Source organism: Lathamus discolor, chromosome 10 (genome assembly GCF_037157495.1).
Source record: "Lathamus discolor isolate bLatDis1 chromosome 10, bLatDis1.hap1, whole genome shotgun sequence".
NCBI lineage: Eukaryota > Metazoa > Chordata > Aves > Psittaciformes > Psittacidae > Lathamus > Lathamus discolor.
Window position 1 is genome coordinate 7,379,878 of NC_088893.1, and position 12,081 is coordinate 7,391,958.

Below are 12,081 nucleotides of genomic sequence, written 5' to 3' on the forward strand. Positions count from 1 at the left end.
GGAACCACATGCCTGGGACCCGGCTCCAGGCAGCATTAGGAGGAGCGGAGCTGGGGCAGGGGGTGATGTCCCCCACACCAGCCCATGCGCAGTGTTCGCAGGGGCAGGGGACAGCTGTGCAGCCAGCAGTGAGGACCCCCTGAAGCTCCTTTTTGCTGGGAAGGAGGCCCAGGTGAGAGTGGCCAGGACATGGGTAGCAAGGGGATGAGGGGCCCTGGGGGAGCAGATGGGAGCAGGGGGGCTCTGTCCACTTGGGACCGTGATGGGTGCTGAGGTCTGGTTGGTGCCTGATCCCTGCCCTACACCCCATGGGCTACTCTCTTGTTGAGGGCTGTTGGGGGTTACCAGATAGCAGAGGAGGTTTTCCCCCCAACCCTACCTGTGCTAAGCCCTCCATGCCATCTCTATCCCAGCATGCCCAGTCCCCCTTTACCCTGCACTGGTCATACTGGGATGAGGGAAAGCTGAACATTGTCACCCTCCCTCATGCCAGGACAGCTGCTTCACTGTCGATGGTGTCTTCCATTTGGACGTAGGACAGGTACTGTGGGCACCACGTCCTCCTGCACCCCTGTCCCAGGCCAGATGAACAGGAACACACTGGCCCAAGCTGTTGGCTGGGGGCACTGGGCATCACTGCCACCAGCTCAGGTGTCACAGGCAGTGCTGGGGACCTGGCCCTTGGTCCTGCATGTGGTTCCACTGGTGTTCCTCACCCCTGCCCTGTCTCCTCTGTGGTGCTGGGATGTGGCTGCCACGCTGTCTGTGCCTTACTGCCCATGCTGTGCTCTCTGTGGCATGCTGTGCACCACTGCCCCATACCATCCGTGCCGTGCCATGCCATGCATGCTGCCATCTGCACCATGCCATCCATACCAGGCTACCTGTACTGTGCTGCCCATGTACCCCATCTGTGTTGTGCTGCCCAATCCATGGCAGTGCCCTCTGTGCTGGGCCATCTACACTGTGGTGTCCATGCTGTGCCATGCTGGCTGTGCCATGCTGTGCCGTGCTGGCTGCGCCATGCCATCCCTGCGTTGCTGGCTATGTCTGTCCTACAGGAGAAGGTTCTGGAGTTGGCAAGACCCCAGCTGGCCCTGGTTCCCCTTGGCTACAGCATGACCCTGCTGCTGTGGGACCCACATGGCCCTGGGCCCCAGCTACCCTGCCAGAGCATCATCTGGCAGGTGAGGGCACAGGGAGAGGTGACAGGTCCTGGCTCATCCCACTGACCCCAGTCCTGCTGCTATGGGGTGAGACCCAGACACAGGTGCCAAGAACCAGAGGCTCCCATCTTGACCAGCTTGTCCCCAGGTGATCAGCATCATCTTCCAAGAACTGGAGGCCCTGCGGGGTGATGCACGGAGCCTGCAAACTGTCAGCCTGGTCCAGGTACGGCAGGAGCAGGATGCAGTGGGCTGAGGGTTCCATTCCCTCTCTGCCAGTGGCCAGACCCTACTGTGCCAAGGGACATACATTGCCCCAGTGCTGGCACCCAGTGCCCTGTGCCAGAGGGTTACCAAAACCTGCAGACCTTTGGATCCTGAGATCTCTTCCTTCTCAGCCCTTACCTTTGCATGGCCATGAGCAGGCTGGGTCCTTGGGGAATGCCAGCAATCCCTTCTTTGCCCCCCTCTGCCTAACGCAGCCCCATTCCAGGTCTGCAGCCATGACAAAGCCTGGGACCTGCTTCATCCCGATGGCCGAGCCCTGCAAATGATGGATGTTGCACCCCTGGGCCTGTAGGTACCTCATACCCCATGGTTGGGCAGGTGCTCCTGTGAGGTGGTACCCCACATTGAGCACATGGGCTAGGCAGGGAGCATGGTGCCCAGCAGAGGATGGCCAGGGGCATCTCTCAGGGAGCACACAGGAGATGGATGGACATGGCCATCCTCACTCTCTCTGCTCTCCCTCTGCTTCCAGGATGGTGGAGGAGGCAATGGAAGTTGCTGTGTGTGATGCCCAAGCTGCCATCAGTGTGTATGCCTCTGGGCTGGGAGCCATCCCGGCACTGTTCCAGGGGTGCGCACAGCAGCTCCCTGCAGGCGGGTGCTCGGCCACACAGGGGTGAGGGATTGAGCAGATATCCCATAGGGACGGGAAGGGTTTGGGCCGTGACTGTGGGCACCGCTGTGCTCCACTCTCTAGAGATGCTCTCCCTAGGGCCGGCAGCCTCTTCACTCTCACCGTGGAGCGGGAGCTGGAGGGAGGCAGGCACCAGCGCTCGGCCCTCAGGATCCTGGCATCCCCTGGGGCCACCAGGCCCTGCCCCAGGCTGTACGTACTGGAGCTACAGCTCTGTGCTGGGCTGAGCCATGTCCCCTACCCCGGCACCCCTGCGGTGCTGCTGTGGGTCAGGGGGGATTTGGTATCCCTTGAGGCAGGAGAGACCCCAACACCCCAGCAGGAGCACATGGGTGGGAGCCAAGGGGGTGCCACCACCCCTGGGGACATGGGCTTGCTCCCAGCATGGCTCCCGTGGGTTGGGGCTCAGCCTGCCCAGCCCCATCCCTCTCCTAGGGTGCCCCTTGTCCCACACGCAGGGCACCGGACACTGGCCACCCTCTGCCTGACACTGGCTGCCTGCCCTGGGTCGTGGAGCAGTTGCTGGGGGGGAACAGCCTGACGTTCCTGCTGCTGTGTGTGACGCTGCCAGGTACCCCCTGGGATTGGGATGCTGCTTTGGGGTGTCCCCTGCCTGAGGTTTCCCCCCATCTCACCCCACTCCTGGCACCTGGCCCCAGACCGCAGTTGTTGGAGGCTGGAAACCAGCTCCACTTACCCCCATCCTGACCCTGTGCCAGGCAGTGGGAGGTGCTGCTGGGTCCCCGTGGTCCCTGCTCAGGGCTTGCTGCTGTCCCAGACACTTCCAGAGAAGAGGTGCTGGCGGCCCTGGGGCTGGCCGAGCGGGTGAAGGGGCTGGCCAGGAGGATCTCAGCCACGCTCTGGGACCCTGTGCAAGAGATCACAGCACGTCGCAGGCTGATCCGAGGGCTGCGGCTGGAGCTGCTGGCTGCAGCTGCAGTCCCGGAGCAGGAGGTGGCCCTGGCCCAGCTGCGGAAAGCCCTGCGGGAGCTGCGGGTGAGGGAACCCCCCTGGCTGCCACATGGGACCAGGATGAAGGCTGAGGTCCACCCTGGTGTCAACACTGTCGTCCAGCACTGAGGGCAGGGGCTGAGGGCTCCCTGCTGGGGAGCGAGGCAGCTGGGGTGAGATGTATCCCTGGAGGCCCCCAGCACGGACCCCCTTTTCCAGGTGCTGAAGAGCCAAATGTGGGAGAAAAAGCAAGCAGCAGCCGAGATGCTCAGGACAAGTGAGATGCATCAAACCACTACAAAGATGGGCACTGGTCATGACATCACCCCCTCATCCAGGGATAACCCAGGTGCAGGAGAAGCCCTGAGTCCTGGTTGCATCCCTGTTACACCTCCTGCTCCCACAGGACCAGGTCTCTACAGGGAATACAGCACCAGACCAGCATCCTGGGACCCATGTGTCCCTGACTGGTACCAGCCTGGAGGCAGCAGGTCTGGAGTGCGGGGACAGGCAGGCACCCCACGCCTGGGTGGCTGATGTGTGGGAGGAAGCATCGCTTCACATGGTGGGAAAAGGCTGGAAGAGGCCTCAGGCTCTCTTCAGTCACACCATGTCGTGCTCATTCTCCTTCCCTCTCCCCACCCAGCACAGGGTGCCAGCGAGCGCAGCCCCGAAGGGGACAGCCAAGCCCCGGTGAGCACAGGACAGAATCTGCTGGAGGAGCCCGCACCAAGCGAAGCACCACAGCTCCTGATGAGGGCTGACACAGTGAGTGCTGCGTCCTTGAGTGCCCAAGGCCTGCAGCCCTCTGCTCCGGCAGCACTGGGTGCTCTGGGTGCTGCCTGAGCCTGCTCTGCCCTGTCAGGCTAAGAGGAGAGCAAGGAGGTGGGCACAGGAAGAATCACAGAATCTCAGACTGGTTTGGGTTGGAAGGGACCTTAAAGCTCAGCCAGTTCCAACCCCTGCCATGGGCAGGGACACCTTCCACTGGAGCAGCTTGCTCCAAGCCCCTGTGTCCAACCTGGCCTTGAGCACTGCCAGGGATGGGGCAGCCACAGCTTCTCTGGGCACCCTGTGCCAGCGCCTCAGCACCCTCACAGGGAAGAGCTTCTGCCTAAGAGCTCAGCTCAGTCTCCCCTCGGGCAGGTTAAAGCCATTCCCCTTGGCCTGTCCCTACAGGCCCTTGTCCAAAGCCCCTCTCCAGGTTTCCTGCAGCCCCTTTAGGCACTGGAGCTGCTCTAAGGTCTCCCCTTCAGGAGCCTTCTCTTCTCCAGGCTGCCCCAGCCCAGCTCTCTCAGCCTGGCTCCAGAGCAGAGCTGCTCCAGCCCTCACAGCATCTCCATGGCCTCCTCTGGACCCACTTGAGCAGGGAACCCATCACTGTGGGCTCCAGGCTGTCTCTCAGGGCAGGACAGCCCCATGAGCAGAGACACTCCAGAGTTTCCCTGTCCTCACCCCTGTCTCTGCAGTGGGATGCAGCTCGCTGGCAGCAGGAGGTGACCACGCTGGGCCTGAGCCTGGAGGCAGCACGGCAGCAGCGGGACGCGGCCGAGCGGGACCTGGAAGCTTTGCTGCAGAGCCACCGGCAGGAGCTGCAGTGCTGCAGGCAGCGCCTGCTGCAGGTGGGCAGGGAGGGCTGGGGACACTGCTCCAGCCTGGCAGAGCTGTCCTGGGCAGCCCCCCCCCATCCCGCAGGTGCTCCAGGACCAGCAGCACTTCGCAGAGGCGCAGAGAGAGGCCCTGGACCGCTGGCACCGGGTGCTGCTGCAGGAAGTGCCGCATGCCAGGGGCACAGGATCAGCTGATGCCTCCACACAGACACCCTGAGCCAGAACCCCAGGGCTGTGGGGACAGTTTGGTGTCCCTGCAGACCCTGACACCTCAGCCCCCTCCACTGAGTGAGCCACCAGCCCTCATACCAGGGGACTGGCCAGCCCTAGCTACAGTGGTTACACAGGGCAAGGCCTCCCCTCCTGCCTGCTCCCTGCGGAAAACTGGCCCCTAGGAGGGTGGCTGCTGGCAAAAGGACTGTAGGGAAAGCACTTCACCCTTCTGCCCCCCGAGGAAAACCCTGCTCTGCTGCTGGGCACAGGCTGCAGGAGCAGGGGCTGCAGAAGCAGGGTGGGAGGGCTGGTGGGCTGGAACTAGATGAGCTTTATGGTCCCTCCCACCCCAACCCAGTCTGGGATTCCATGAATAAAGCATTTGCCCCTCACTGATGAGTGTCACATCCCTGGCCCCCAAACTTCTGCCAAGCAAAGCTGCTTCCTGCATGGAGGACAGACACACATGTGATGTTCTACCACAACTTTAATAACCCCAGCCAGAGCCAGCAGTGACTTCTGCATGCCAGGAGATCACTAGCTACAGCATCAGTACAAATTCACGTGCTGTCTCCCTTTTGGGATGCAAGTGACACAGTTCCCACATCCCCCCATTCCCCAACAGCTCCATAGAGAGCAGTAACACCACGCCTGAGGAGGAGAAATGGAGCCTAAGGGACAGCAGCCCTTCAGCCAGAGGCTGGAGAAAGAGGTGGGAAAGACACCCCCAGACCCAGTGTGAGGCTCTGCAGGAAGCAGCTCCCGGCTTTGTGCTGATGATTGGCACTAGCACCATCCACAGGAGCTGGAACAGCATCAGCCCAACGCTGGTCTGGCAGCCCACAGCAGAGCTAACCGCTGCAGGAGCACAGGCACAAGACATGGATACACTGGGGAAGCAGCTTTAGAACACAAGATACCATACAAACCAGAGGCTCAGGACCCTTGAGGCTGGGCAGGACTGACTGCACAGGAATCCCAAGGCACAGAGCTGGAGCAGGGTGCAGCTTTCCCCTGGAACAGGGACAGGGCACTCTCACCCTCAGCACTCCGTGCATGCACCCACCAGTAGTGACTGACTCCCCACAATCACGAGGGCAGGGAGGCCGACGGGCAGAGCACTGCTGTGCTTTCAGCACCAGCACCAAACACCCCTGAGGAACAACCAAGGGCTGCCCCAGCACAGGCAGGGCAGGAAAGCAGCAGCTATGTGAGCCCATAGTACAAGTGAACAGCGAGGCCGATGCACAAGACAGCAACGAAGAAGAGGAGGGTGAGCTGTAGATTGAAGAGGGTGACGGACAGGAGGGCGTTGACCAGGATAGAGCAGGAAATGATGAAGAGCCTGGTGATGTTACTGCTGTGCTTCATCACCACAGACATGATCAAGCCATTCAAAGCCTGACTGACAACGATCACCAGCACCCAGGAGGAGAAGCCCTCCAAGAAACCGCCCTCTGTGCTGCTCCAGAAGTAGCCGATCAAGTTGAGCAGGACCCCAAAGAAGTAAAGGAAGAGGTTCTGCAGGCTGAGAGGCAGCGCCTGGGTCTTCAGGATGGCTTCTGTGTAGACAGCAGACAAGCCTGATATCAGGCAGTACACTGAGATCAGCACCAAGCCCACCAGTGTGACATGCAGCTTCATCTCTGAGGGGCTGCCAGGGTCCTGCAGGCCCCCACAGCTATAGCTCACTCCAGCAGCCACCAGCAGCAGAAGAGCCAGCCACTGGCGCATGCTGAGTCTTTGGCGTAGGAAGAGGCTGTAGAGGAGAGCAGTGCTGACGATCTTTAAGTTACTCAAGACCTGGTAGGTGCTGGGATCCATGAAGAGCTGCATGTGAACCACCAGGTTGTTGTTGGCAGCATAGAGCAGGGCAGAGAGGGCAAATGGGGCAACGTGGTGCCATGACACAGCGACTCCCAGCAGCTCCCGGTCCCAGGTCAGCAGGAACAGGAGGGAGAACACCAGCTTTGTCAGCTCGACAAGAACCACCACAGACGTGGAGCTGAAGGGGATCACCCCATCCACCTTACACTGGGTCAGGAGAGGGGCATGAGAGCCGTATATGACTACAGACAAGAGCAGCATCAGTCCCCACGAGCCCCTTTGGAGCACCCAGTTTGCAGAGGCAGCAGCATTACGAAACATCACCATCTTCAAGCAGTAGCCAGCAAGGGCGAAACGCTCTCAGTGCGGAGAGGCCAGACAGACTCGTAGCCTAGAACTTTCAAGAACAGACCAAATACCATGAATTTAATGAGCTTAATTAAGACGGTACCTGCTACATTTCTGATGCAGCAGAGGAGAATGATTTTGGTTTTCATAAGGAAGAGAACTACAAGCTTCCCCTGGAAGCCACACCAAGCATGTTCCTAAGGCAAAGCATGCACTCAGCAGGAGGGATGTGTGGTGAGTGTGATGACACATCACAGGCAGCCCTTCAGTCCGCAGGGGCATGAGGAGAGTGGTGAGAGTTAACAGCAGCTGGAGAACCGTGGGCTGCCAGTGCTTCCAAGCTGCTGTGTGTTAGTGGAGTGATCATTGCTGCCACAATAATAAATACCCCATAACCAGACCTGCTGATGTCTCGCAATGATGTGGTGTAAAGCCCTTTTCCAGTGGAAAAGAACAGTGGCCGTCCCGTGCCTCCGACAGCCCTAGGAATCCTGCGTGCCTGCTAACTAAGGAACACTGTTCTACAGTCACTGCTGCCAAGGGGCTCCTCGCTAGTCCCGGCCCTTTTTCAAGGAACTGACATATTCCCGGATTGTCTTTTCCACGTTGGGCACGGCGTAGTTCTGAGCAGCGTAAATCCCTGTGCAGGTCCCGACCATGAAGCCCAGGACGGCCGAGAAGCGGAGCTTGGCTACCAGGTAGCCTGCCAGGAAGCCTTTGAGGAAGGGCGACGCCAGCAGAGAACCATCCTGAGGAGAGGAGCCGAGAGTGAGGCGGGCGGGCAGCGCAGCGGACACAGCCTCCCTCAGGAGCGGGGCCCGGCCGGCCCCAGGCACCACACGTGCGGATGGAGAGCGTTACCTGCCCCACGCCTGCGTGCACCTCGTCCTCCACCCTGCGCTGCAGGCTCTCCAGCTGGTCCTTCAGGAAGGCGAGGTCCTTCAGCTTCGGCAGCGAGTCCTGAGGGGGAACATGAAGGCCGAGGCGAGGCAACGGGAGGGACAACGCGACGTTACCTCAACCCCGGCCAGGCCGCTCCCGCCGCCCCGCTCCACTCACCTTATCGTCCGCCATCTTAGCACCGGCACCATCCACCGCGCAGGCGCTGCCGGACGCTGATTGGCTGCTGGCGGGGGCGGTGACAACCTATGCGCCCTTCCCGCAGCCGGCGCGCCCGGCGCCATGTTGAGGCGAGGCGGGGTCTGGCTGGCTGCCGGCGCCATGGCGGGAGCGCCGCCTCCCCTCAGAGGCGTCCGGTGGTGGCTGGTGCTGAGGAAGGAGCCCCGGGGGGAGCTGGTGTGGGCCTGGTGGGCAGCAGCACGGTCGGGTGTTGGTATCGAGTGCAGGTGGCAGGACATACTTGATTCCAAGCGTGGTGCCTTATCTTGTGCCTCACGATGCCTGCCCTGGCCCCAGGACAAGACAGCCACCCTTTGCCCGGGTGCAAAGCAAGGGGTGGAGGCAATGCTCCCCGGCTCTTTCCTGCTAAAGAGATAACAGCGTCTGGCTTTGTGAGGCAGTGTCCAGCCCAGGGGCAGCACCAGACACAGGAAAAGGAGACAAAACATGTCCCAGCCTCATTAACCTCTCTTCCTTCCCTTCCGGGAGCAGGATGTGTTTGCGCAGGCACCTCCGTGGGCTCCTTCCTCTGTGGGCACAGCAGCTCAGATGTCGGAGCTCTTTGGCTGCGCACAGACGATGACTCCCTGCATCCATGGTCAGCGGCGTCACCCCTCCCCTGAGCAGCTTCCAGCCACACTCGCCGGGTATGGGGACACTCAGTGGTGATGGGAGCAGTGGGCTGGCTCCTGCTCTACCTGCAAACCCCAGCGCCACTGGGGATGAGGAAAGAACAAAAGTGACTCCCTAAAACCTTCATGTTACTACCTAAAGACTGGAGCTGCAGTTCCCTCTCTGCTAAGAGGGTTGGTTTAGTAAAGAACTGCCACTAGAAGGGACCCTGTGGACCCCTGAGCCAACTGTGACCCAGCCTGGCACCCCCAAATAACCCTTCATCCCCACTGGGGGCTTTAGGTTGTTTTCCTATTGTCTGTTCACCTTTCTGTGAGACCTAAGCACCTCACAGTCGTGCTGGGGACCACACCGCATCTAACACATCGCAGAAGATGCCAGTGAGACGTGAACTGCAGCACTTTCACCTTGGGAAACAGACGCTGCAGAGCTAGAGGCAGGAATGAGAAGTGCATGTTTGAAATGAAGATTTCAGATGCTTGGCTAACTTTAATTAGAAATGGGCATATAGAGGTTTACATATATGTTATCCCAATGGATGCTACACAAGGATGTGAAGGCTTAAGCGTTTGAAGGTGTGACTTTTCTGGCAGAGCTGTGCACTAAACCAGGCAGCATGCACGAGCATTGAGACAGCCCTGTGAGGGCTTCTGGACTGCTGCTGGTGCTCATTTAATTAATTTATAAAGTATTTATATATAAAATGCATACTATTATATATAATACTATATATAATTCTGTAATTATTATGTATAATATATAATTTTATATATTAATTAATGCATTGAATTTAGGCACATTCCCCACAGGTATTACCCTGCTCCCACTGGGCCACTGGGAAGAGGCAGTGAAAGGGAGCTTGGACAGTGGCAGTTGCAGCAGGAAGCAGAGGCAGTTAACTCCTAGCCAGTATAAATCCAGGAGACGTGAGTCCACCCCTCACTGACATCCCAAGCACCGTCTGCTTTGCTCTGCAGCATGAGAAATTGTAGCACCAGGCAGGAGTGAGCCGTTTCCCTCAGCCCTTCACACCAACCCACTTTTCAAACAGGACTTCTACTACAGGAAAGGTGAAATGAGAATACTTGGTGTGAATTAAGGGCCTTTCTTGGAGCACAACTACAAAACTGGGAAAGCACAACTTGGTGCAGGCGGAAAACTGAGATGTGGTTAAAAAGCAACACTTGAGGGCAGCACAGCCCTGTTGAACGGTGGTTGCTGCTCACCTGGAGCTGGTTCCTCAGGAAGGGTGGACCAGTCGCCGGCCTCACAAGCAGATGATGCGGTTTTACTAGACGTGTTCGAGAGGAAAGTCAGGTCTGAAGCCAGCCAAGAGGAGTCACCAGACTGAAGGAACCAGTTGGCAATAAGGGCTGCATTTTGTTGTTGATGAACAACAAAAGGTCTCTGCAGTTTTCTTTCTGTTCAGCCCTGGATCAGAAGCAACACAAACACTTGTTGGTCTGAGGTGCCAGCATCCATCACAAACCAGCAAGAGTATGGAGGATATTTCCCAGAAGAGCTGGATGATGGTTTTTGCTCCCAAATCATTGTGCCTCTCACACAGAGCATCCCAGAGCAGGGGGCACAGCAAACTGGATGCAGTCACTACTGTGGCCATATGAGACCATTCCTTATTCTCCAAAGCACTAGATTAAAACTGGGAGGGAAATGTCTTTGCTGATGCTCCTTCACTGGTTTTGTGCCATTTAAAGAAGCAGGAAGCTGGGTGCTGTGAGGCATCTTTTAATTGCCAGTAGTTGTTCTTGAAATTAGTTAACACTGATGATGGTGCGTGTATTTACAGGGACCTGCTCTCAGTAGTTATACAGACGCTGACCTCTCAGCCCCAAACCCAGCAGTAAAATGGAAGCAGAGGAACTCTCTTTTCTGGTCTTTGTGATCCAGAGTCACAAAGGGGCTTCTTAGAGGTGCTGCTCTGCTTTCAGCAGCCTCCTGGGCAATATGTTCACCCTCCCAAAGGATGCTCATGTGCTGACACCAAGCTGGTGATGAGTGCCGAGTGCTCCTGCCTCCTGCCATGGCTGTGTGGCATGAAAATGGCTCCTCAGCCAAAACCACTTCCCATCCTCAACCTAGCAAGGGCACGGCAGCTTTGAGCTCCATCCCTGTCTTTTACATGGACTGAGAGTCCATGTAGCTGGAGTCAGCCTGAAAATTTCTGGGTCTTCCAGTGCAGTGGTATTTAATACACACATCCCTCCAGAGAGAGAGTTCAGAGGGATCTTAGGCAGAAAGGGGGGTGCAAACTCCATAAGAAGATTCCTAAATTCACCATTCAAAAAGCACAAATTCAGGCCATTCTTTTTCCATCTTCCCTATCTGCCTGACCCAGACAATTGCTGTTATTGTGCACATGAAAGGTCAGGCTGCACTTCTGGCTTCTCATCCCAGGAAAAGGGGAAGACATACAAGTGCAGGAGTAAAGACACTCTTGTAACAGGCACATGCATCTTCTGCAGAAGAACTGGTCACTTTGTCTAAGTTCATGGTAAAAGCCCAAGTGGCTGCTCTGCAGTGGGGCTTGGAGACAACCCAAGTATCAGCCACTCTGAGGTTAAAAGATAAGCCTCTTTGCTGTATGGAGCAGGATGGATTGCTACGGGCAGTTAATAGTGATTTCTTGTGCCCACAAGGAGGAAAGAGCAAAGCATGCCTCAGAAAGGATGCCTAGGGCTGGTCCTTCGGTTGCAAATGAGCAGGAGCTGGGTTTTTTTGCATCCAAATGGTACTCACAATGCCTGGTGGAAGAACAGCAAAGATGTGAGGAAAGGGTGTGAGAAGCCTTGTCCTTGGCATCCCAGCTCAGCCCTGCTTGCAGCGAGGGTGCAGCCATGCTGTGCCTCACTCTGTGCCTCGCTCACCCGGCCCTGCCTGTTACTGGATGATGGGCCTCGGACCTGCTCAGCTCACCTGACTGAGCTGTAGTGGAATCCCTGCTCCCTGCCTTTGGCTGGGGTGTGGGTCTGCTGCTCTCTGATGCCTCTCCTTCATCCTGAGGGAAGGGAAAAGCTACACAGGCTCTGGAGCAGTGCTGGGGGAAAATGTTCATCAAGACCACGCTGCTGCTTCTGGCTGTTCCTGGGTTCTGAGCTTAGCCCTTATGCCACACATTTATCCTGAGTCTCAGGAGGTACCCACAGCATTAAATCTGTGCCTTTGGAACGCTGCTCCAAAACACGAGGTGGGGATCCTGCCTCCTCAGGCGCATCACTCTGCTCCCTGCACCCCGGGGTATGTGTCTCCTACCAGGAGCAGGAGGTCCCTCCCC

General features: G+C 57.9%; 2 protein-coding genes across 2 annotated transcripts; both read right to left on the reverse strand.

Moving 5' to 3' along the window:
- Positions 1 to 5,331: 5,331 nt before the first annotated feature.
- Positions 5,332 to 7,016, reverse strand: SLC35A4 (solute carrier family 35 member A4). Its single transcript, XM_065690740.1, has one exon. It carries the CDS (start codon positions 7,014 to 7,016, stop codon positions 6,069 to 6,071), a length of 948 nt encoding a protein of 315 aa, XP_065546812.1. The 3' UTR covers positions 5,332 to 6,068.
- Positions 7,017 to 7,087: 71 nt separating this feature from the next.
- Positions 7,088 to 8,202, reverse strand: LOC136020028 (SLC35A4 upstream open reading frame protein). The gene is made up of 3 exons (XM_065690741.1): positions 8,097 to 8,202; positions 7,899 to 7,997; positions 7,088 to 7,786 (listed from the first exon to the last, which is right to left on the reverse strand). Exons 1-3 carry the CDS (start codon positions 8,109 to 8,111, stop codon positions 7,589 to 7,591), a joined length of 312 nt encoding a protein of 103 aa, XP_065546813.1. The 5' UTR covers positions 8,112 to 8,202; the 3' UTR covers positions 7,088 to 7,588.
- Between the last annotated feature and the right edge of the window lie 3,879 nt (positions 8,203 to 12,081).